Consider the following 26,975-nt stretch of genomic DNA (forward strand, 5'->3'; position numbering starts at 1 on the left):
CCACTAGCCCTAGCTGCTCTGCTGCAGACATGAGACATGGGGCCCCTCTCTGTCTCTCAGTGACTCACACAGAGCCCAGCCTGAGCCCTTGTTGTAATCTCACTGGCAGGGGTAACAGAGATTTGAGCAGAGTTCCGACCATGGGTCCCCTAGGCTGCAGCTCTGTTGCTTAAGGAAGGTGTAAAATGAGGGACCTTGGGCAGAGTGAGTGCTGCTTTGTGTCGGGGCAGTGGTCTCCCCATGTGTGGGCAAGACCTGGCTTGTCAGCCTCTGACTTTCAGAGCGTAACACGTCTTTCTCCCCACTGACTGCCGATGTGAAGCCAAAACCCGGTGGCACCAGTTTTACCTACATCGGTAGTTTCATCTATCACTTTACTAGAGCCATTTGGTGGCACTGTGGACAGACTAGCCCAGAATGTCTTCTCTGTGTGTTTACCATTAGCAATGGCCATGGCCCCATCGTCGGCAGCTGTCATTTGGCCAGCGGCCTGCAGATGACTGCGAGTCACTCCGGTGTCCTGACCCCTAGGTAACGATTTTTCTCTCTGCCTACTGGCTGTGGTTTTGTAATTTAACGATCTCACGGAAGCGGCATCTGTGGCCATGCCATCAACGTTATTATTAAAAAGCGGGAAATGCTGGCTGTCTTGATTCCCACGTCTGCCTGCCGTGTTCACGCAGTCCGAGGAAAGGATGGCCGTGCTCTTTCTGGTGGTGATGGTTTCAGGTGTTTGCGGAGAACCAAGAGGCGAGAAGGAGACAGCCTGACTGGGAGAAAACAAACTCTCTCTACCAGTGTCTTGGTCATTCTGCCAGGAGGCGGGGCCTTTCCACTTGGGAGCTGACGTCGAATCAAAAGTGAAGTAAGTATTGCTGTGATTCCCATAGAAAAGATCCGCTGGAGCGCCATTCTCTGCAAACCTCTGGCTTGCTCCCCCTTGACCGGTGCCTCCAAGATTGGCAGCCGCGGACGAGCCTGAGGAAGGCGGAGGGCACTCCTGATTTCCCAAATGCGTGAACTTGTGGGCAAGATCCTCGACAGGCGCATCATCTGGGGGAGACCGGCGGCCGGTGGGATCTGGACTCGGTGGGCAGGACCTCTGGGCAGAAGCTGCAGCAGATGGAAGAGCCTCCCCGCTGCCCCGGTCTCTGCTCTTGCTTCTCCCTCTGTACGCCGCGTCTCTGCGATGTGAAGGAGGAGCTGGGAAAGAAAAACCAAACAACGGAAGTCAGTGCTAACGTGACCAACTTCCCTGCCCTGTTCCGCCTCAGCTTTTCCAGGTTTGCTATCGAAGTTCTATCAAACTACTTTTGTGTGAAAATCTCGAGAATGTGCTTATGACAACGGAGGAAACTGTCATCCTGCCAGCCCTGCAGAAAACACCACCTATGACCTAGGATAAAGGTCGAACTGACACTGGCTCTGCTTGGCTTCTCTCGTGGGACTTAGCTGTGGCCCCCAAATGCCCACACTCTTAGGTGGGGCTGTCCACAATTCTCTAGTTCAAGTCACTCACCGCTAGGGTAAATGGAGAGACAGACTAGTGCAAATCAGGGAGGAGTTCCCCAAAATCATTTAGAGTTTGCCCATACTGTGATACAGGTGTACCTAAGTTACGGATTCACGATACTTAAAACAACAACAACAAAAGAAACTACAATAAAGGTCTGATTTCACTGAAGCTTGAGAATTTTCCAGAATTATTCATCCAGCCCCCCAAATGCCCAAGCTTAAATGAGCAATATCCAAAAAAGAAATATTGGCCTCTCCCTAGAAATGTGGTAAGTCACACCCCCGGGAAGCAGAGAGGAGGGAGGGAGTGAGCACGTGTGTTCGTGAGTACGTACAAAGTGCGGTGTGCATGCGTGTGATGTTTACATGTGGGATGTGCTGTGCTGGGTGTGTGTGCATGCATGAAGTGTGTGCATGTATGTGTGTGTGTGATACGCATGTGTGGTATACATGTGAGGGGTGTATGTGTGTGTGTGGTTGCACGCATGGTGTGTGACGTGTGTTGGCTGGTGAGGTATGCGTGTATGGTGTATGCGGCATGCACAAGTGTGAAGTCTGTGTGGTGTGACTGCAGGTGTGTTTGTGTGGCATGTGTGAAGTGTGTCCTGTGCATGTGTTACACGTGTTGTGCGTGCATGAAGTTTGCGTATGTGTGGGGTATGTACGTATGCAAGTGGTTGTTTTTGTGTGCATGTGGCTGGAGCGTGTGTGTGTGGTGTGTGAGTTGTGCTATTGTGTGTGGGAAAGAGGAGGAAGAGAGGTCCTTTCTCTTCCAAACCCAGGGGGCAGCAGGAATGCAGTACAAGCAAGCCTCCTCCTCCCATCAACTAAGTAGATTAACTAGAAGTGACAACAAAGAAAACTCCCTCTCGCATACAATAAATTTATATTGAGAAACTACACCAAAACCCGTCCTTCCAGATGTTCCCCTGTCGAGAGGTCATTGTCGTGCAGGAGAGAAAACACGAGATGTGGAATCAGAACACATGAGCTCTGCTCCTCTCGAGTCCTGTGAGGCCCTGAAAACATCACTTTTCTTGATTCATAGTATTACCCTTCACTCTTCTAAAAATGATTTAAGGCTGCTCGCAATAGAAGTCACTTAAGGGACTTCCCTGGTGGTGCAGTGGTTAAGAATCCACCTGCCAAAGCAGGGGACGCACGTTCGAGCCCTGGTCCAGGGGGATCCCACATGCCGTGGAGCAACTAAGCCCGCACACCACAACTACCGAGCCTGCACTACAGAGCCCCTGAGCCACAACTCCTGATCCCACGTGCCTAGAGCCTGTGCTCTGCAACGAGAAGCCCGCACACTGCAACGAAGAGTAGCCCCCACTCGCCGCAACTAGAGAAAGCCCAGCGGAGCAATGAAGACCCAACGCAGCCAAATAAATAAATTAATTTAAAAAAAAAAAAAGTCACTTAAAATTTCCAAGCCTCAGTTTCCTTATCCATTAAGTGAGGCCAATAATACACCTGCCTTGCTTCACAGCTTTGCTGTGAGAAACAATGATGAGATGTTTTAGGTGAAAGTCCCTTGTAAATGATAAAGCATTTCTCAAATATAAAAAGATTCTCTCACAGAATCTTAGAGTTATATATTCTACTTGCTTCATAAAATTCATCTCCTCTATATCTGCTTCATAAAGACATTAAAAACTGCAAGTGTTAATTCCATTAAACAATATGAAAATGCTTAAGAAACTGTACTGATCACTTCACTGATCATAATAGGAAGGCTATTATCCAAAAAAAAACAGAAAATAACAAGTGCTGGTGAGGAGGTGGAGAAATTGAGACCCTAGTGCTTTGCTGGTGGGAATGTAAAATAGTGCAGCCACTGTGGAAAATGGTATGGCAGTTCCTGAAATATTTAACACAGAATTACCATGTGATCCAGCAATTCCACTTCAGGGTATATACTCAAAAAAACTGAAAGCAGGGTTTCAAAGAGATATTTGTACACCCACGTTCATAGCAGCATAATTCACAACAGCCAAAAGGTAGAAGCAACCCAAGTGTCCATCAGCAGATGAATGGATGAACAAAATGTGGTATATCCATTCAGTGAAATAGTATTCAGCCTTAAAAAGGAAGGCAATTTTCAAACAGGCTACAACATGAATGAATTTTAAGGACATTATGCCAAGTGAGGTCCCCGGTGGTCCAGTGGTTAGGACTCCGTGCTCTCACTGCCGAGGGTGCAGGTTCAATCCCTGGCCGGGGAGCTAAGAGCCCACAAGCCATGCGGTGGAGTGCCCCCCACCCAAAAAGAAGGACATTACGCCAAGTGAAATAAGCCAGTCACAAAAAGATAAACACTGTGTGATTCCACTTCTAGGAGTTCCCTACAGTCGTCAGATTCATAGAGACAGAAACTAGAATGGTGGCCGACACAGGGCTCTAGGGGAGGAGAGAATGAGGCGCTGTTTAATGGGGGCAGAGTTTCAGTTCTGCAAGATGAAGAAAGTTCTGGAGATTGGTTGCACAACAATGTAAATGGACTTAATGCCACTGAGCACTTAAAAATGGTTAAAATAGTAAATTTTATGTTATGTGTATTTCTACCACAATTGGAAAAAATTACATGTATGTATTCTTTTTTTTAAAAGGCAGGAAATTCTAGCATGCTACAACATGGATTGGATGAACCTTGCAGACATTATGGTAACTTAAACAGTCACTCACAAAAAGACAACCACTGTATGATTCCACTTCTATGAAGGTGCTAGGGTAGTCAAATTCATAGAGACAGAAAGTAGAATGGTAGTTGTCAGGGGCTGGAAGGAGGAGAAAACAGGGTTATTGTTTGATGGGTGCAGAGTTTGAGTTTGGGAAGATGATAAAGGTCTGGAGATGGATGATGGTGATGCTTGCACAACAATGTGAACATAATGCCATCGAACTGTACACTTTAAAATGATTAAAATGGCCACTTTTATATTTTACCAAATTTAAAAAATAAAAATAAACAAATCTCAAATGAATAGTACTGAAGACTGTAAATTAAATTGTATACAGTGTTGCATTAATACTAAGTGTCCTGTGTTAGTTGTAGCGTGGTTATGTAAGAGAACAGCCTTGTTTAGAGGAGGCCGGTGCTGATACATTTAGGTGTGAAGTCTCCCGATGACCGCATACCTCAAATGCTTTAACCACAAAGACGTGATGTGTGTGTGAGTATCTAGATGTCCACATGTATGGAGAGAAAGTGATAAAACAACCATGACAAAATATCAACACCTAGTCCATCTGTTAAATTTTTATTATTTTCCTCTTTAAAAAAGTTTTATCAATTAGCTTTTAGAAAAATGGTAAACATTTAAAAAAATCTGATGGTGGGGGGAGATAGTGCTTAGCATGAAAATCGAGTTGCAAAATCACACATATACTATGATCATAATTACGTAAAAATTGTGTATGCATATGGACAACATATGGAAGTGAAAATAAGAGTTTTATGTGATGAGGTAGAGTGAGTATAGGTAGAGTTTCTCTCTCCTTGCGATTTCTGTTTATTTCTGTTCGTTCTAGTAATTAAAAAGTAGACCGCATTTACCTCTCCACCCAGAGGGTTTCTTCTGGCGGTGCCTGCTGTTGCAGATGTCCTGGATGTTCTGGACCACACTTGAGCTCAGCCCGTGCTCCCTCATGATGGCCAGCACCTTTCTGTCCATCAGGTTATGGGACCGGAAGCAGTTGGCATAACCACAATTCCCTCGGGTAAAGTGTTCACAGACGTGGAGCCTTTCACACGGTGGCCGCTGGTTACAAGTCTGTTTTCCACCCTCTCCCTTATAATTTTTACATATCTACAGAAGGAAGAAACAATAGCCGGAGATAAAACATGCTTCTCTATGTGCCACACGTTAAGGAAAGTTTATATAAAAATATCGGCTGTAATGACCTATATGGGAACAGAATCTAAAAAAGAGTGGATATATGTATACATATAACTGATTCACTTTGCTGTTACAGCAGAAACTAACACAACAGTGTAAATCAACTATACGCTGATAAAAATTAATTAATTAAATAAATAAATAATAAAACGCAGCTTTTCTTACTTCCTGATAAGAAAAAAAAATCAGAAGCAAACAGAGATATATCAAAGGAAAAAAATGCATGTGTATTCCACAATCTTTGATGAGTTCTATTCAATCGATGACTTATTTGGGGCAGAAGAGGCCTACAAACTAAGTAAAAGAAACTTGAATTTGATTAACCTCCCTTGGAAGAATCAACATAAGACGGCTAGCTACAGATAGAACCAAACAGGACCCAAAGGGAGCCCTACATTATAAAGGAACCCCAAAGAGGAAGGCCTGTCTTTGGATATCAATTCATTGTTCTGTTAAAAGGACATGTGGAGGGACTTCCATGGCGGTCCAGTGTTTAAGACTCCACGCGGTTCGGTCCCTGGTTGGGGAACTAAGATCCTGCAGGCTGCGCAGTGCAGCCAAAAAAAAGGACATGTGGGGACTTCCCTGGTGGCGCAGTGGTTAAGACTCCGTGCTCCCAATGCAGGGGGCCCAGGTTCAATCCCTGGTCAGGGAACTAGATCCCGCATGCATGCCACAACTATGAGTTAGCATGCCACAACTAGGGAGCCAGTGTGCCGCAACTAAGGAGCCTGCGAGCCGCAACTGAGGAGCCCACGTGCTGCAACTAAGGAGCTGGCGAGCTGCAACTAAGGAGCCCACCTGCTGCAACTAAGACCCAGTGCAACAAAACTAATTAATTAATTATTCAAAAGAGGACATGTGGGTCTTACCTACAACTGTTGGGAGTCTAGAATCTAATCTCAGCTAGGCAGAATGTCAGTTTCTCAAAAGATCAACTGAAGCAGATAATTTGTATATTCCTATGTAAATAGGTATATCTACATATCTAGCGCTACAGAGATGTAGTTCTTACTGAAAGGAGAGCAGAAGAAACACTTGTCACTGAGGCCAGACCAGATGATACAGGACTAGAAGATGCTGGTTGAAGTCTGCAGCCCTGGAAGCAGCTACATGTGACCTCACATCTGAATTACTTACTGGCTCCCAGCCTCGCTTTCCTATGATGTAAAGAAGGAAAATATTTGCTCTCCTCAGCTAACCAAGTTGTCGAGCAGATTAAATAATAAAATACGTAAATGTGTTGCGCAAAATATGAAATGTGATGCAAATGTTTGCATCATTACATGAAGAAGCTTAAAGATGAAAGCGTTTATAAGTTGTTTCAATGGTCTCTGAGCAAACCAGGTCAACATGGGCCACTATGATGTATCCAAGTGGCAAAGACACGGATTCAGACTCTAACGACCATGATTTAAGCCAAATAAACAACTTCTAGGACTTCCCTGGTGGCGCAGTGGTTGAGAATCCGCCTGCCAATGCAGGGGACACGGGTTCGAGCCCTGGTCTGGGAAGATCCCACGTGCCGCAGAGCAGCTGGGCCCGTGAGCCACAATTGCTGAGCCTGCGTGTCTGGAGCCTGTGCTCTGCAACAAGAGAGGCCGCGATAGTGAGAGGCCCGCGCACCGCGATGAAGAGTGGCCCCCGCTCGCCGCAACTGGAGAAAGCCCTCACACAGAAACTAAGACCCAACACAGCCATAAATTAATTAATTAATTAATTTAAAAAAAAAAAAAAAAAAAAGAAATACAACTCCTTGGGCCCTTCCCCATACCTACAGAGTCAGAGCGGCCAGAGGTAGGGCCCAGCAATCTGGGTTTGACAAACCCTCCAGGTGATTCTGACACACATTTAAAGCTTGAGAACCAGTGTTCTAGAGGCTTGAGTGAAACAAGAATAATTAGCAACTTCACAAATGATACTTTGGTTAACATTCCTAGTTCTATGCTGATGTTTAAGTAAGAATGCTCCTGCCAGAACAAATGAAATCATTTCTTCCTTTTAATAAATACATCTCAGTTACACAAGTTTCTATACGAGGAAGTCAGATTTGCCTGGTGCTTTTATGTTCTCACAGGTCAAGGCAAGGTGGAAGAGTGTGAACATTTTAAGCTTTTGAGGGCAGGCAGTGTGTCTGGTCCACTGCTGCCTTCAGAAGCCCGCCCTTGTAGGAACTCCTGAGTGTTAGTTGAATGAATGCAAAACAAACAATAAGTAAAGTGAGACGCAGAAGGATGAAATGCCTTGTCCAAGACCACAGAGGTGGTTAGTGGCAGAGTCAAGACTCTGAGAGACATGGAAGGACCATCCTTGACCAACGATCCTTGGAACTAGCTGAACTCTGGCTGACCCCTCCTGCTAAAACCTTGAAAATATTCTGCCCTACTCACCCAAGTTAAAACACTCCTTGAGAGACTACTCTTGCCCCAAATTGTCAAATAGAGACTTATGTTATTGATGCTCTGGTCGATTTTCCACTACAGGAACCAGCGCCTCAGACCTCTGGTTCAGGAGGCAGTGCAGTCTGCTAGTCTGTGATCCTACCCCTGACAAGTGGTAAATGGCAATTAAGTTATAGGCTAAAAATAATCTTCAAGCACAAGCCTTCCCACCCCACCCACTAAGCATGGGTACTGAATTCTTAAAAGGGAAAGGGAACCTCAGATGACACTTCAGACTCTCTGTGTGATAAAGGATGACAACAGCATTTTCCTACGAGGACCCTCCCAGCGCTTTTGTCAATGGGATCCATCACAACAGCACCTTCTAGTAGGTTCTTCCCTAGAGAAAGGAAGAGCCGTCACTCCCCTTATTCTCCAGGGATGTGATACAGAAAGTCTTTGGTGATTTTGGAGAACAGAAGCAGACAGCAGACCTGACGAGGGACCTTTCCAAACTTCCAAGTTTAACACTAGACTAAGGTTGGACCCCAGGGACACTCCTCTCAAGGGTCATAACAAGACTTCACCTGTCGTCATCCCTTCACATGAAAGGAAAAGGAGGGGGTGGCTCTGTTAGTCAACGGGACCTTTAACGAGTTGGTGTGTACGGCGTTTCCCCATGCTGGTAGCCAGGAGGGACTGAGCTGGCACACAGGCCAAGGGCCATAGGGAGCCCAAGACAAGACCTCTAAACCTAGGCTCCTGGAAACGGAGAGAGAGAGAGAGAGAGAAATCCAAGTACCTAAATGAAAGAATGCCTGGGGAAATGGCATATATAGTCCTCCTCCACTCTCTCTGTCTCTGAAGACATTTTTACAGACTGCCTTGCATTCCTATCTCTCTTGAGCTCAGTGATCAACTCAAAATCACCCCTCATGTCCTAAGTTTTCTAAGTCCTCAGGGAAACACACTGAGCTTAGAGTCAAAAGATGTTTAACCCCCCAGATATCCCTAATAGCTATCTTGTCATATATAAAAGCACATCTGAATTTCAACCTTGGTTATCTTTTAAAAATATATATATATATATTTATTTACTTATCTATTTTTGGTTGCGTCAGGTCTTAGTTGCGGCATGCGGGCTTCTCTCTAGTTGTGGCGTGCATGGGCTCAGTTGCCCCGCAGCACGTGGGATCTTAGTTCCCCGACCAGGGATCAAACCTGAGTCCCCTGCGTTGGAAGGCGGATTCTTAACCACTGGACCACCAGGGAAGTCCCCACCTTTACTTATCTTAATCTCGGTCCCTTCCACGCATTCCACTTGAGTCTTCCATTATGTTTCTGTGCCTCTCTTTCAGTGTGAGGCTAACTTCTCTACACAAGGGTTTTTCTCAGGTCAGATACCATTCTTTAAAAAGCATCCTCTGATTTTCAAGTCAATAGTCCTGTGTGGATGAAACTGTTAATTATCTGCCATTGTCCTTACCTTTCTTCTAATAATAGAAGCTTCCAAGTTTTAGCTGGACAGCTAGCTACCCAGCCAGAAACTACATTTCCCAGCCTCCCTTCTACCTAAGTGTGATCATGTGATAAGTTCTGGCGAATGAGATGGAGCAGATGCGCTTTTTACAATGTCCAAGTCGCATCTTTTAAAAAAGAAAGCTGCTTGCCTTTCACTTACTCCCTCTCTACATTCCTGTTGGTTAGAAAATGATGACAGTGAGAAGAGTCTCCTTGTACCTGGAGGAGGAAGCCACATGTTAAAAGAGAACAGAGATTATCTACTGGTCCAATAATAGAATGGATATTTTATATATAAGATAATAAGGCTGACCTACTGGCCTGAGTCCCTGCATGACATCGTGGAATCCAGCTGCCTGACCATCGGATACCTAGCTGCCTACATCTGGGCAAGACCAAAAGTTAGTGAACTATTTCTGTGAAAGATCAAATGGTAAATAGTTTAGGCTTTGCATGCCATTCAGTCTCTGTTGCAAATACTCAACTCACTCTTGTATGAGAAAGCGACAATAGACAATATATAAATGAATGGGGGTGGCTGTGTTCCAGTTAAACTACAAAAACAGATGGCAGGTGGGCTTGGCCCATGGACCATGGTTTAATGACCCCCGATCCAGACTGTCAAGTGATAGAGAAACAAAGTAATATTTTATTTGAATCACTGCACTTTGAGGTCTCTTTGTTCCAATAACTTAGCCTCAGCCAATACACCCTGTCATCTTCCAAAACCTTGCCTCAAAGCCCACCTCTTCCAGGAGGTCACTCGGATGTAAGGCATCACTTAGTCCTACTGCTATTTCTTCAGATCACACTGGCTCGCACAGAGTTCCCTAGCAGCCTAGCGGAGGAGGCATTCCAGACTCAAATTCTTGTAAAACTTCAAATAGGAAGGAAATTGTTGGAATCTCTCAGATAACTCAGCAACAATCACCTGTTGACCGCCACCTGCAGGCCCTGGTGCTCAGTTTTCTCTGCTCCAATTCCAACACACCCACGATGCCATGCTGCCAACAGCACTCTCCCTGCTTTTCAAACTAAGGAATTAGAACTTACCTCTGGCATAAAAAAAGGGTCATTTTGGAGAAGGAGCACTGCTAACTCCTCTTTGTTCAGTCCAGAGAGTGCATGATTTTTCAGGACCTTGAAGTTATCTTCTGAGAGAATCTCGTGAGAATATTTGCATAAATTCCTGGAAATAAATGACAATGGTCAGTGTTTCCACTTCACAGAAAGTAAAGAAAAAGCAATCATCCAGGGAACTTTCAATGAAAATCAATGCCCATATCCTTTGGTAACTAATACAGGTTGGTCCTGCTTCAAGAGTACACTTTAAAAATATAAATTGATGAAACACCTAGATGGGAAAAGGGAATATGAGGATTTTTTTCACAAATTATACACTTGTATACTTTATTTATTTATGTATTTATTTTTGGCTGCGTTGGGTCTTCATTGCTGCCCGCAGGCTCTCTCTAGTAGCGGCGAGCAGGGGCTACTCTTCGTTGCGGTACACAGGCTTCTCATTGCAGTGGCTTCTCTTGTTGCTGAGCACGGGCTCTAGGCGCACAGGTTTCAATAGTTGTGGTGCGTGGGCTTCAGTGGCTGTGGCGCGCGGGCTCTACAGCGCAGGCTCAGTAGTTGTGGCACATGGGCTTAGTTGCTCCGCGGCATATGGGATCTTCCCCAGCCAGGGCTTGAACCTGTGTCCCCTGCATTGGCAGGTGGATTCCCAACCACTGCGCCACCAGGGAAGCCCTGCACATGTATACTTTAAATTATTGCAATACTTCTTCAAACAATGTCTCCTCTAGTATACATTAATAATGTAGGACAAGGAAAAAATGGCGAAGAAACTGATACAAATTTAGTGGAAATGACTGCCCATTGAGCGACAAAGAATAATTAGGATAACGCATCTATGGATTGACAATAAAATCAATGAGAAAAGAGAATTCCACTGATCAAACTAAATTAGATGAAATTGTTCCTTGCTTTCTCTCTTCTATGCCTTACATACCAATGTATACCTATATGATTTGTGACTGCAAAAGAATGGAACAAGCTCATAATTGTATATTTCAAACAACTCTACAGAGAAAGAGATAAAAATCCTCTTCACTTTAAGACTGATGATTTAGGTCTGATAGTACTTTCTATGATGATGGAATTGTTCTATAATCTGACCTTCCTAAAATGTAAGCCATACATGACTAATGAACACTTGAAAGATAGGTACTAAGACTTAAGAAACTAAATGTTCTATTTTACTTTACTTTAATTAATTTAAATTTGAATAGCCACACATGACTAGTGGCTACCATACTGCAGGGCAGAGATTTAAGTCTTTGCTGTTCAAAATGTGGCGGGAGAACCAGCAGCTTCCCCATTATCTGGGAGCTTGTCACAAATTTAGAATGTCAGGCCCCACCCAAGTTCTACTGAATCAAAATCCGCCTTTCAACAAGATCCCCAAATAATTTAATCACACTGAAGTCCCACAAGCACTGACTTAGACCATTGAGAAACCCAGACAGTACTGATGTTTTCATTAGACAAACATAATGTGACAGTTATCAATGTTGAGCTAACAAACTCGTTCTACCTCTTCACTTACATGCGCTCCCTATAATATCGCCAACATCCTCAGATTTATGGTTTTAACAGTTGCTAATACGATGGGAACTTAATATTTTCTGGTTGGCTCAACCATTATCAAATTGTCAGGAGGTTAGGTAATGGCCAGATTTTCACTACATTACAACCTTTGTACAAACAACCTTTCTTCTTTTAGATTATTTCTTGAGGTCTATTCCTTTGAGAGTATTGCCTCAAAGGACACAATCAGTTTCCCTGCAGCTTCTGTTTCATTTTGATCTCCTGCTCTCCAGAAAACATACCAGCAATCTGAGAGCATGTCTATTTCCCCGCCAGCACATTAACATAGAGTTTTATCACTTTTGCTCCTTCAGTAAGTAGGAAATAGACTTATGGGGGACTTCCCTGGTGGTCAAGCAGTTAAGACTCTGTGCTCCCAATGCAGGGGGCCCAGGTTTGATCCCTGGTCAGGGAACTAGATCCCGCACGCCACATGGTGTAGCCAAAAAAAAAAAAGAAAAGGAATAGACATGCTTTTAATTTGCACTTTAATTATTAGCAAGACTGAAATATTCCCAAATGTAGGCTTGACGCTTGCATTTCCTCTTACTTATAGTATTTGTTCATATCTTTTAACTGTTTATCTAGTGGAGAATGGGTACTAACCTACAGATTTATAACTGTTCTTTATATTTTTTAATACTAATCTTTACCAGCCTTGTGTATTTCAAATAGTTTTGCATTTTTCCCTTTTGATCAAGAACTTATTAAGGTTGTTGTTCAACAATCTGATTGCTGTTCTATACAATCAGATCCTTCAAATTCGCCATTCGTAATTTAGCCCACTGTTTTAATACTTGAGAAATGAATTCCTCCACCACAGCTGGATAACTATACCATTTTGTTTCACCTTTAAAAGAGATATTTTCAACTTTAATTCTTTAAAATATCTGGAGCTTATTTTGACAACCAGCATCAGAGGAGGACAGAAGTGCTTTATATCAACTTTTCTCAATAACGTCTATTAAATTGGACTCCTTTCTTACTATTTTGTTATAGAGGACTATTGTTTGTTAACTTTTTAGCAAATTTAGAACTATTGGAATCCTTATTACGTTTTTATCAATCTACTGTTCTACTTTGAATCCAATACCATACAACTGAAATGTCCTTTGCACTGTATTTTAAATATTAACAGAATAATTTATCCTATTATTGGCTTATTCCTTTTCAAAAATCTCTTTAGTGTGCTTAACTATTATTTCCTCTATAGAAATTTTATTCTGGCTTTGTCACTTTCCACAAAAGATCATATTGAGAATCTAATTTGTGTTAATGCCATACATTAGATTGGATATTATGTCATCTTAACTACATTAAATCTTCTGATTCTGGAACAGAAAATATCTCTTCATTTATTCAAGTCTTATTCTATTTTTCTTACTGAGGATTAAAATCTTTCTTTTAATAGTTCTCTCACTTCCCAAATATTAAACATGAATCAGTTGCCACTATGATGTTTTAGTTGTTTGTCACTAGTAAACAGAAATGCGAATGACTGCAAAATTATCTTACTGAAATGGACAATGATTTTTTAAACGTAAACATCTACATAAAAGTTATTCTCGGGCTTCCCTGGTGGCGCAGTGGTTGAGAATCTGCCTGCCAATGCAGGAGACGCGGGTTCGAGCCCTGGTCTGGGAAGATCCCACATGCCGCGGAGGAACTCGGCCCGTGAGCCACAATTACTGAGCCTGCGCGTCTGGAGCCTGTGCTCCGCAACAAGAGAGGCCGCGATAGTGAGAGGCCCGCGCACCGCGATGAAGAGTGGCCCCCACTTGCCACAACTAGAGAAAGCCCTCGCACAGAAACGAAGACCCAACACAGCCATACATACATACATACATACATAAAAAGAATGTAAGCAGACAAGAATATCATTAAAAAAAAAAAACAAAAAAAAATTAAAAAAAAAAGTTATTCTCTAAGAATTAATCTTTAAAAGCCACTGTTCAAATAGTGACTTTTAATAGTCCCACACTATTCACGCTGTCTGCGTGTAAGGCATTTCTGAAGCACTCTAGAATTGCTTTCTTTTTTTTTTTTTTTAAATAAATTGTATTTATTTATGTATATATGTATGTATGTATGTATGTATTGGCTGCGTTGGGTCTTCGTTGCTGCACGCGGGCTTTCTCTAGTTGTGGCGAGCGGGGGCTACTCTTCGTTGTGGTGCGCAGGCTTCTCGTTGCGGTGGCTTCTTTTGTTGCGGAGCACGCGCTCTAGGCACGCAGGCTTCAGTAGTTGTGGCGCGCGGGCTCAGTAGTTGTGGCTCATGGGCTCTAGAGCACAGGCTCAGTAGTTGTGGCGCACGGGCTTAGTTGCTCCGCGGCATGTGGGATCTTCCCGGACCAGGGCTCGAACCCGTGTCTCCTGCATTGGCAGGCGGATTCTTAACCACTGCACCATCAGGGAAGCCCTAGAATTGCCTTCTTATCTAGCCGTGGAACCTCATGAGAAAAATCAGAATCAACAACCACGGCAGCCACTGCCCAAGCCCTTAAAACCCAGCCAGCCCTCCCACGCACCCTGCTTCATGCACAATTCAAGGGCAGCTGGTCAGGCTCTGGCGACAGCCTGTATCTTAGCCGTTTTCTCAGGCGTGCTCTCTCCTGGCTTTCTCTACCAGGAGTTCAGGCTTCTAGTGTGTGTCTGGCACTCCTTGATAAAGCTGACCTCAGCTCTCCGCTTGCTCCTGGGGTCTGTCCTTTCAGATAACTGCTGCTGACCTCAGCCACCACGACCCAGAGCCCTCGGCGGCTGGGCTGGGACGCCCACCTTATCACTCCTCCAACCACCACGGGAGGGGCGATCTGTGAAGAGACTCTACAACAGGAAGGGGACCAGCCTCCAGCCCAAAGCAGGAAATCCCTCCATTAGAGCTTTACCAGATACGTGCGAGCTTCATTACCTCACAAGGCATCTCACTCCACCGGGTACTGCCGTTAACGATCCTCTTGATATGGAACAGAAAATGACCTTGTTGAAACACCCTGCTGCTAGGCAGGTTCTACCCTCTGGCTCGGAGATATCTGACAACTGGGAGGAATTAAGAACCTTTCTTCCCTTTGAGCTCCAGTCCAAACATTGTGATCACAGAGCCAAGACTATGGTACCTCTCCTGTGGCCAGATTAGGGTCACAGATGAGGACCCAGTCCCTCTCCAGGTCCCAGCAAGATACAGCATCGGTCATATCTGCCCTCTGCCTGCTCTGTCCTAGCCAAGGAGCAGTGGGGCACTTCCAAGGTCCTGGAAGTCAACATTTCCTCTAAATAACTAAAGGCAGCCAGACAAGTCTAATAAGAACCCCTCTGCCTGGAGCCCTGAGTGTCCAGGCTTTGCCAAGCTCACCCAAGACACTCATGCCTGTAGGAAGAGCCCGCCCAGCACACACTGCGCTGGCTGGGTACTTGACGTTGCCCGTCTGAGGGCCCAGATCGCTTTTCATTTCTCATCTCCATCCTCAGGCAAACAATAAATGACAGAAACTGTTGCTTAGGGACTTCCCCGGTGGTTCAAGGGTTAAGACTCCATGCTTCCACTGCAAGGGCGCGGGTTTGATCCCTGATTGGGGAACTAAGATCCTGCATGCCACATGGCGAGGCCAAAAAAAAAAAAAGAAACTGTTTCCTATGGTTGGCATTGCGGAGACAAGTTTGGCAGCAGCACTCATCACGGTCAGGGCTTGATGGAGATCATGTTCAGGTTTAAGATGCAGAAGCTTCCTTCTCACTTTCTTCTGATCACTCTGTCCCAGCTCCAGGTCCCTAGTATTCGCTAGGAGGATTTAGCCAGGAAATAGTGTGAAAGTCTCCCAAGGCCTCTTGGGGGTTCTCAAAGCCAGTGGTTCTCAAAGTGAGGTCCCCTGATCAGCATCACCTAGGAGGTTGTCAGAAATGCAAATTCGCAGGCCCCATCCCAGACCTGCTGGGTGAGTCTCAACCTTCTAGCTCACATCAGAATCATCTAGAGGGTTTGTTAGAACCCAGATTGCTGGGGCCCACCCCCAGAGTTTCTGATCAGTAGGTCCGGGGTGAGGGCTGAGAATCTGCATTTCTGACAAGCTCCCAGGTGATGCCGCCGCTGCCGGTCCGATGAGCACACTTGGAGCAAGGATGCTGAAGGCTACCTTCTCCAGCAAAGAATAACGGGCTCGGCAGAAGGCTGATTCACAGCCACAGGGACTCCCCGCCTCCCGGCACAGAAAAGAGCTTGCCCACAAACCACTATGAACCGCCCAGGGGAAAACAAGTGTTTGCAGAATGCTGCCTGCACTTGGAGCAGATAAAATTCAAACAGCATGAGCTGGGATAAGAGGTGATAACTTTTAAAAAAAAGAGCGAAGATGGCCTTGGAAGAGGCAGGAATGTCTCTCAGGAATCTCAAGCCAAAAAGCCTAAAAACAAATGACCTTTTCACTCTTCTCTTCCAGTCACAGAACAAAATGTTACTTCAACCCTGGCAATAAACGCTTCCCCAACCACAGATGAAGTCTAGCCTGCAGAGAGGGTCTCATTCCTGGTTACACATAATAATCAACTGGGGAGGGCTTAGAAATACCTAAGCCTGGGCCACACCCTCAGAGACTGATTTAATTTGACAGGACGTGAGACCCCAGATGATTCCAATGTGCAGTCCAGGCTGGGATTGCTGGCTGGGCCTGTCAGATGAAATTCTAAGCTAGGTTCCTGAACTAGATACTCACACATGTGAACTCTAGCACTTCACAGGTCAGCAAACATAGGGCCAACCCTGGGCTCCACAATCAGACCAACGGTAAAAAGATAACCTTAAGGAGAGTCTTGTTTCTTGACAGTCATTTGTATCAAAATACCCCTTCTCTTCTCCTACTCACCGGCTCTGTTCCCCAACACCTCATGTGGGAGGGTGGACAAAATCAAAGAGCTAGTCAGTTTGTATAGAAGACAGGAAATAGCTCATCATGATTCAAGCCAGGCAAAAAAGGAACCAGGATGTGTGAAAGATAAAATCTAGAGAACAATCATCTAAAGAATAAAACGTCACCAATCAAAACCAATCCTGAAAAGTATTAGTCATGAGACTCCTATCCTCTATATGTTTGTACTTCTGATGTTCCAGATTAAATTGCCAGTTACTAGAGGCAGGGATGGTTCACTGAATCTGGAACCCCTAGTCAGATGGGGGAGAACCAGAGGAGACCAGCAGACAGCACAGGAACAGGATAAGGAACAATGTCAGGGAAGAGAAAGGGTGGAGCCGAAGAAATCGACCTGCTTTAACCACAACTATATTACCCAGAACACATTACGCGCAAAGAAGAGGACGCCCCCTGATTGCTGACCGTGATTAGCCCCAGGTGCAGATGGCCGAGGGTCCCAGCCGGGCAAGGAGAATGCAGCTGGTAGGCTGCAAGACTCTGGGCTGCAGGGGGCAACAAGAGGGGACCAGGCCCGCTGAGGATGGGAGAGGGGGCGGGCCGAGGAACTGACTGTAACCTATAACTGTACCAAGAGTAAGGCAAACAATGCAAGTGCCACAATATTGTATACAATCTCCCCAGTTTGACTTATTTCTCTGGTCCTTTTAATCAGTGGTTCTCAAACTCTGCTGCCCATTAGAACTACCCGGGGACTTTTTAAAAACCCTGATGCCCAAGTCATACCCTATACCAATTAAATCAGAATGGCCAGGGGTAGGAGTTGGGCATCAGTACTTTTAAAAGATTCCTCAAGGGCTTCCCTGGTGGCGCAGTGGTTGAGAATCTGCCTGCCAATGCAGGGGACACGGGTTCAAGTCCTGGTCTGGGAAGATCCCACATGCCGCAGAGCAACTAGGCCCGTGAGCCACAATTACTGAGCCTGCGCGTCTGGAGCCTGTGCTCCGCAACAAGAGAGTCCGCGATAGTGAGAGGCCTGCGCACCGCGATGAAGAGTGGTCCCCACTTGCCACAACTAGAGAAAGCCCTTGCACAGAAACGAAGACCCAACACAGCCATAAGTAAATAAAAAATAAATAAATAAATAAAAATTTTAAAAAAACTAAAAAAAAAAGTTAAAAAAAAAAAAAGATTCCTCAAGTGATTCCAGTGTGCAGCAAAAGTTTGGGACCATGGCCCTAAGTCCACATCAGGACTGAGAAAAAGCACAGGAAGTGACGAGAGTGAAGGGCAGGAGATGCCGCAGGGCATGCGGGATCTTAGTTCACCAACTAGGGATCGAACCCCTGCCTCCTGTATTGGAAGCGTGGAGTCCTAACCACTGGACCGCCAGGGAATTCCCACCAAAATTTTGATTAGAGACAGTAGGTCACACAAGGCTCCTCTCCTTGAACATGCCTCTTCTCCCTCTGCCACACTTCCCAACATAAATCCCTTTGGAAGTTAAGAAGAATATTAAAGAAGACTAGGGAGAAAGATGTTAACTGGTTAATGGTGTTTGAGGATTCTTTCAGTGAGAAAGGGGCAGAAGCTTCTAGAATAGCCTACTTTTGGTGACACAATAAATATTTGTTGACGTAGTGGGTAGAATGTCTGAGGTTTCCTGTATGTCTTGTGGTTCTATCATATAAGAGTAAGAGACATGTCACCCTAACCCTGGAGGAATGCAACACTTTTTTCATCATTTGCTCACTCAGCACTAAAGAATGCATTTCTCTTTGACTCCCTCAAACTCTAAAGCCACATAAAACTTGCATTTGCAATCTGCCAGGAAGCGCATCTGCAGATACCGTTTCTGAAAGTGTGGTTCCTGAACCCCTGCAAAAGAATCCTTAGGGTGATGGTTAAACACAAATTCCAAGGCCCCCATTCATCCCTTCTGAACCAGAATTTCTGTTGTGTGATTAGGAATCCACATTTTAATAAGCTCTCCCCAAGTGATTCAGATATACATCAAAGCCTGAGAAGTATTGCTCCAAAGCTGGGTACTTACTATACCACAGGGGCAACCCAAAATCGACCCATCAAGGTGTGGGAAAAAAATGTTACAACTCTTTATATTTATTTTGTATCTAAGAAAGTAAAAAATTATTGCCTGGGCTGAAAGAGGTGAAGGATTAGGGAGGATTAATTGGTTAATTTAGAAGGGGGATAAGAGAACCTTTAGGACTGATGAAAATTTTCTGTATCTTGATCATGATGATGGTTACATGGGTATATCTATTTGTTACGACTCTTCAAAGATTCTTCAAACTGTACGCTTTAAATGGGTATATTTTATTGTATGTAAATCATACCTCAAAAGTTGATTTTTTAAAGTTCTTTTAAAAGGTAAAAAATTAATAAATATTTAATACACAAAGTAAGAGTTATACATCATACGGTTTTTAAATAAATAGATACATAATAGGAGTACATGCTGAAAATGTTCTCTAATGACAGGGGTGAGGAATCAAAATGTTTGGAAACTACTTCCCCAGATGACCTCTCTTAACCTGAAGCTCTGAATTGGTCTGAAACATTCTTTTTTTTTTTTTTTTTCTGGCCACGAGGCACGCGGGATGGAACCCATGCCCCCTGCAGTGGAAGCGTGGAGTCTTAACCACTGGACCGCCAGGGAAGTCGCTGGTCTGAAACATCTTAAAATCTCTTCTTAGTGGGGAAGCATTAAAAGATCATGAATTAGGTCTCCACTTTCTTCTCTCAAACTGAGTCTAACTCTGGTGCCCCAATTTGGTTAAATTGGTTTCTCAATGGACTTGAAATCCTAGGTTCTTCTAGATTCTTTTACTCTTTTTCCACCACCATCTTGGGGCCTTTGTCAATTCCAAAGTAGCCTGGAGGTAAAGATCACAGACACCAGTTTGGAAATAAATGTGATCAGGAGCAGTAATCAAATCAGAAACTTTTTATGGACGGAAAACAAATCTATACTTATTTTAAATCTTTAATTCTGCCATCTCCACATTATGTAAAAAGTAGAAAATATTTTGTTATCAGATGCTTATTTGTCACTTATTTAAGATTGTTTATCATGATTCACAGTATCACTTATTAAGTTTCTTAGTTTAATTTTTGCAGAAGGCTGCAGAAATTGAAAGTCAAGTTTGATCAAATTCAAATAAATATGAAGCAAATCTGAAAGGAGAGCAAAAATTCACAAATGATTCTTATGGGGCACACACCCCTTCATGCTGTGACGTCACAGAAAGCAGCATGTCTCTAAGGCCATCAGCCTGACAAGGAGACTCCATGGACACAGCACAATCAGGAACAAAGGAGACATCCAAGAAGACTCCTCCTGGGTAAATACACCCCCTCAAATGACACGCAACATGCAAGAGTAAAAGGCAAGCCTTGAACACATATGCTAAGTGAAAGAAGCCAAACACAATGGGACAAATACTGGATGATTCCATTTAGAGGGAACATCCAGAATAGGCAAATCCATGCAGACAGAAAGAAGACTAGAGGTTGCCAGGGGCTGGGTAGAAGGAATAAAGAGGAGTGCCTGTGGATGGGTGTGGGGCCTCTTCTGGGGATGATGAAAATGTTCTGGAACAAGACAGTGGTGATGGTTGCACAGCGTCATGAATGTACTTATTGCCATTGAACTGTACACTTTGGCACAGCCAAAAATAAATAAATAAATAAAACAAGCATTATGCTGCAGCAATTTTTTTTTTGGATCTGTCTCCTAAAGTAAAGGAAATAAAAGCAAAAATAAACAAATGGGACCTAATTAAACGTAAAAGCTTTTGAACAGCAAAGGAAACCGTCAACAAAACGAAAAGACAACCTACTGAATGGGAGAAAATATTTGCAAATGATATGACCAATAAGGGATTAATATCCAACATATATAAACAGCTCATACAACTCAACATCAAAAAACAAAACAAAACAAAACAAAACCTAAACAACTCAATTAAAAAATGGGCAGAACTGAATAGACATTTTTCCAAAGAGGAAATGCAGATGGCCAATAGGCACATGAAAAGATGTTGAACATCGCTAATCATGAGGGAAATGCAAATCAAAACCACAATGAGATACCACCTCACACCTGTCAGAATGGTTTTTAAAAAGAACACAAATAACAAATGTTGGTGTCGAAGTGGAGAAAATGGAACCCTCGTACACTGTTAGTGAGAATGTACATTGGTACAGCCACTGTGGAAAAGAGTATGGAGGTCTCTCAAAAAACTAAAAATAAAACTACCATATGATCCAACAATTCCACTACTGGGTATATATCTGACAAAAACAAAAACACTAATTTGAAAAGATACATGCACCCCAATATTCACAGCAGCATTATTTACAATTGCCAAGATATGGAAGCAACCGAAGTGTCCATCAACAGATAAATGGGTAAAGAAGATGTAGAATATATACAGAATAGAATACTACTCAGCAATAAAAAAGAATGAAATTTTGCCAGTTGCAGCAACATAGATGGGCTTGGAGGGCATTATGCTAAGTGAAATAAGTCAGACGGAAAAGACAAATACTCTATTATATCACTTATATGTGGAATCTAAAAAATACAACAAACTAGTGAATATAACAAAAAAGAAGCAAACTCACAGATATAGAGAACAAACCAATGGTTGCCGTTGGTCAGGGGGAGAATATAGAGGTGGGGGAGTAGGAGGTACAAACTATTGGGTTTAAGACAGGCTCAAGGATGTACTGTACAACACAGGGAATACAGCCAATATTTTGTAGTAACTATAAATGGAAAATAACTTTAAAAATTGTATAAAAAAAATTTTTTTTAACTTCTAAACAAGGGTCACAACTTAAAAGGGCCAGAGACCGAGAATATATAAAGAATTAAAACCACAGTGAGGGGGGCTTCCCTGGTGGCGCAGCGGTTGAGAATCTGCCTGCCGATGCAGGGAACACGGGTTCGAGCCCTGGTCTGGGAAGATCCCACATGCCGCGGAGCAACTAGGCCCGTGAGCCACAACTACTGAGCCTGCGTTTCTGGAGCCTGTGCTCCACAACAAGAGAGGCCGCGATAGTGAGAGGCCCGCGCACCGCGATGAAGAGTGGCCCCCGCTTGCCACAACTAGAGAAAGCCCTCGCACAGAAACGAAGACCTAACACAGCCATAAATAAATAAATAAACAAATACTTTAAAAAAAAAAACAAAAACACAGTGAGGGACTTCCCTGGTGGCCCAGTGGTTAAGACTCTGCCCTTCCACTGTAGGGAGCGTGGGTTCGATCCCTGGTCTGGGAATTAAGATCCCACACACCTCACAGTGTGGCCAAAATAAATAAATAAATAAAAACACAATGAGGCACAATTTCACATTCCTTATATTGGCACAATTTGTAAAAGGCTGATGACATCAATTGGCAAGGATATGAAACACGGGAATGCTCATATTTTTCTGGTGGGAGTAAAACTTGGTATACAAACATGGAAAACAATTTGGTATTGTCTCCTAAAGCTTAAGTATGGAAATTCTGGCACTAGATACCTAGGTAACTTTTGCACGTTTACACAAGGAAAGATATACCAAAATATTACAGTTTGTAATAGCAAAAAACTGAAAACAATCTATATTTTAATAACAAGAAAATTGATATATAAATTGCGTACGTTTGTACGAAAGAAAGCTATTGTTTATAAAAGAAAGAACTAGAGCAGTCCCTCTCCTAAAATTTGTGGGGTTTGAGGCATGATAAAATGGAGGCCCATACACCAAATATCTAAACACTACAAAGTAATTAATCAAGCTAAGAAATGGTTCAATAAAATATGTTCTAATATATATTCTCTCTTCCTATCTTGACAAACATACTTTCATAATGACCTGGAAGGCCAAGTTTGAATTTAGAATGCTCAGACTCCTTTGAGCTCTATGAATAGGATGTAGTAAAATGAAGAAAGAAAGCCGCTGGGACTTCCCTGGTGGTCCAGCAGTTGAGACTCCGTGCTTCCACTGCAGAGGGCACGGGTTCGATACCTGGTCTGGAGCTAAGATCCCGCATGCCAGTGCGGTGCAGCCAAAAAGTTAAAGACAGCCCCCACTCCCAACTCCAGCCCCCCTCGTCTCTTCTCCCCCTCAGGCTCTGTCCCACATTGCCAGCACCATCATACAGAGGCAATGAACATGCCAGCCTGTACATCCAAATTCCTTCCACGTGTAGGAAGACCCAGGGAAGAAGCCCACTCAGGCTCTGGAAGTGAGCTTGGGAATTCTAGGGTCCTGGGAACCCAGAGCATAGTCTAGAACAGGGGTAGGGGCCACAGATGGAGGCCACTGGTTCTAGATGAGCACGATTCCTTAACCCCAGACTCCTCAATAAGTGAGTAGGTATACAGTTGGGCTGGAATAGGACCTGTAAAGCAGAGGGCCCAGGGCAGAAGTCCATCTTGCCCAGGTCTCAAGGTGGTACAGAAACAGGGCTTTGTATATTAGAGGTGAGTCTCAGAAACATTATGCTGTGCAAACAAGAGCAAAATAAAGCAAGTATTTGCATACCTAGTATTGATGTAATTTATAGGCTTGAAAACAGGCAAAATAATCCTAAATGTTGCTTAGAAATAAACACATGGGGACTTCCCTGGTGGCGCAGTGTTTAAGAATCCACCTGCCAATGCAGGGGACATGGGTTCGATCCCTGGTCCAGGAAGATCCCACATGCTACAGAGCAACTAAGCCCGTGAGCCACAACTACTGAGCCTGCGCTCTACAGCCCGCACATCACAACTACTGAGCCTGCATGCCACAACTACTGAAGCCCATGTGCCTAGAGCCCATGCTCCACAACAAGAGAAGCCACCGCAGTGAGAAGCCTGCGCACCACAACAAAGAGTAGCCCCCGCTCACTGCAGCTAGAGAAAGCCTGCGTGCAGCAACAAAGACCCAATGCAGACAAAAATAAATAAATAAAATTTATAAAATAAAAATAAAAGAAATAAACACATGTGTAGGGATTTCCCTGGTGGTCCAGTGGTTAAGACTCCGTGCTCCCAATGCAGGGGGTCCGGGTTGAATCCCTGGTCAGGGAACTAGATCCTGCATGTCACAATTAAAAGAGCCTGCATGCTGCAACTAAAGAGCCCACATGCCACAACTAGAAGATCCTGCATGCTGCAACTAAATATCCCACATGCCACAACGAAAATCCTGCATGCGGCAACAAAGATCCCGTGTGCCGCAACTAAGACCCAGCACAGCCAAATAAATAAATAAATAAATGTTTTTAAAAATAAAATTAAAATTAAAAAAGAAATAAACACGTGTAGAAAAATAATAAATGTGTGGGGAAAATAAATATCAAATGCAGAACAGTGTTGTGGGATTGTAAATTGGTATGCCCATTATGGAAAACAGTATGGAGTTCCTCAAAAAATTAAAAATAGAACACCATATGATCCAGCAATCCCACTTCTGGGTATATATCCAAAGGAAATGATATCAGTATCTTGAAATATTTGCACTCCCAAGTTCAATGTAGCGTTATTCACAATAGCCAAAATATGGAAACAACCTAAGTGTCCATCCACAGATGAATGGATAAAGAAAATGTGGTTTATATGTATAAGACGAAATATTATTCAACCACGAAAAGAAGGAAATTCTGCCATTTGTGACATGCATGAACCTAAAAGACATCATGCTAAGTGAAATAAGACAGACACAGAAAGATAAAACAAAACAAAACAAAAACCTGCATGATCTCACTTATACATGGAATCTAAGAAAGTCAAACACGTAGAAAAGGAGAATACAATGGTAGTTGCCAGAGATTTGGGTGGGAGAGGAGGGATGTTGGTCAAAGGGTACAAACTTTCAGTTATAAGATGAATAAGTTCTGGAGATCTAAGGTACAGCATGGTGACCATGGTTGATAATAAATATTGTATACTTGAAGTTTGCTAAGAGCATTGATACTAAGTGTTCTAACCATCAGGGACTTCCCTGGTGGTGCAGTAGTTAAGAATCCACCTGCCAATGCAGGGGACACGGGTTCGATCCCTGGTCCGGGAAGATCCCACATGCCGCGGAGCAACTAAGCCCATGCACCACAACTACTGAGCCTGCACTCTAGAGCCCATGAGCCACAACTACTGAAGCTTGTGCACCTACAGCCTGTGCTCCACAACAAGAGAAGCCACCGCAGTGAGAAGCCCATGCACCACAATGAAGAATAGCCCCCGCTCGCCACAACTAGAGAAAGCCCGTGTGCAGCAACAAAGACCCAACGCAGTCAAAAATAAATAAATAAATAAATAAATTTATTTTTAAAAAAGTGTTCTCACCATCAAAAAAATGGGGGTAAATAGATGAGGTGATAAATAGGTTAATCAGCTTGACTGAGGGAATCACTTCACAATGTATACATATAACAAACTATCACATTGTACACCTTAAATATATACAATATTTATTAGTCAATCGTACCTAAAGCTGATATGTTAGCTCTAGTTATCACCTCTAAAATGGGGGAGATGATCAAAGGTGAGAATTCAGGGGGTTTTAACTGTGCAATATTTTATTTCTGAAGCTGATTTGTGGGTACACAGATATTCACTGTATGCTTTATACATTCTCGTAAGACTTAAATATCACCTAATAAAAACTTTAATGAGAAAATTCTTTTAAAATTAAAAAATAAGATACCATTGTATACCCTTCAGATTGGCATAAATCAAAAAAATCTGATAATACTAAGTGCTAGTTGGCTATAAAATGGGGAAACTGAGACATCAAACATGAAAATGTAAATTGGTACAACCACTTTTACTACACTGATGTGTCAGAATCCTGAAAAGTTGAAGCTGTGCAAGAACTGAACCCAGCAATTCCATTTCCTAATGATCTACCTTGCAGAAGCTCTTGCCATGAGCACCAAGAGAATGTATAGTCTTGGCAGCATGCTTTTTTGTAGCAAAAAATTAGAAATATTCTAAATGCCCATTATTGCAGGAATAGGTGCTGAACTGTGGTGTAAATCATATGGTGAAATACTATTGAACTGTGGTATAAATCATATGATGAAATACTATATGGCTGTTAAGATGAATAAACTAGATCCTTATAACAACATGAATAGATCTTCAAAACATAACATTGGGTAAAAATTCTAAAACACATAAAACAATACTACATTTTGTATATGAATACAAATATATATGAGAGGAAATTTTTAAATCATGGAAGGGCAGGACACACCCCAAAATCATGATTAAAGCTGCTTCTGGGGAAAGAGGGAAATGAGACTAGGGAAGAGAAAAAAACAATAACCTTAGGCCTGTTATGGTATTTATTTTATTTTAAAATAAAAAAAGCAAAAATATAAATATAAATATTTATTCTGGGAGGTGAATTATAAGCTTATTATACTATATATTCTTTCATATAGTATAGCTTTCGTTATATACTCAGAATATATATACTCTGATGCTTGTTGTACTACTCTTTGCATTTTTTTGGTTGGTTTTTTTTTTTCAATTTATGAAATTGTCAATTACTTTTCTTCCTGTCTACCCATCCCCATCCAAAGTTTCTGTTATGCAAATGGAAAGGCATACAAACAGGAAAGAGCCCAGAGGAAACACCCACATTAGCAGAAACCACAAAGCTAGTTGAAGACAGACAGCCTGCTTTAAACAGTTAAACAGAAATCATGCTTGCAAAACAATATCTTGACCTTGAATTAATGAAAGATCACACTTCATACAGCTACTTGACGACACCAGTAGCTAAGTTAAGAAGTTATGCAGATCTGGGTTCAACACTAACTTTGCCAGCTATCTGCTATGTGACCTTCAGTAAAATTCTAAACAGCTCTAGGCCTGAGTTACATTAAGATGGGACTTAGGGACTTCCCGGGTGGTCCAGTGGTTAAGAATCCGCCTTCCAATGCAGGGGACATGGGTTAGATCTCTGGTCAGGGAACTAAGATCCCACATGCCGCAGGGCAACTAAGCCCGCGAGCTGCAACTACTGAGCCCGCGCACGCTCTACAGCCCGCACGCCACAACTAGAGAGAAGCCCACGAGCTGCAACGAAGAGCCCATGTGCCGCAATTGAGACCCGATGCAGCCAAATAAAT

At 43.2% G+C, this 26,975-nt stretch overlaps 1 protein-coding gene across 1 annotated transcript in view; it reads right to left on the reverse strand.

The window, feature by feature from the left end:
• The window catches only part of ZC3HAV1 (zinc finger CCCH-type containing, antiviral 1), a 64,645-nt gene that overhangs the window by 30,233 nt on the left and 7,437 nt on the right, over window positions 1-26,975 (reverse strand). The window contains exons 2-4 of the mRNA XM_082472920.1: window positions 10,373-10,508; window positions 5,075-5,327; window positions 439-1,203 (exon numbers count right to left, since the gene is read on the reverse strand). Coding sequence (XP_082329046.1) covers window positions 439-1,203; window positions 5,075-5,327; window positions 10,373-10,508 — 1,154 coding nt within the window. The remainder of the gene's footprint in view (window positions 1-438; window positions 1,204-5,074; window positions 5,328-10,372; window positions 10,509-26,975) is intronic.

Source organism: Balaenoptera physalus (assembly GCF_965194825.1).
Source record: "Balaenoptera physalus genome assembly, chromosome: 8".
NCBI classification, from domain to species: Eukaryota; Metazoa; Chordata; class Mammalia; order Artiodactyla; family Balaenopteridae; genus Balaenoptera; species Balaenoptera physalus.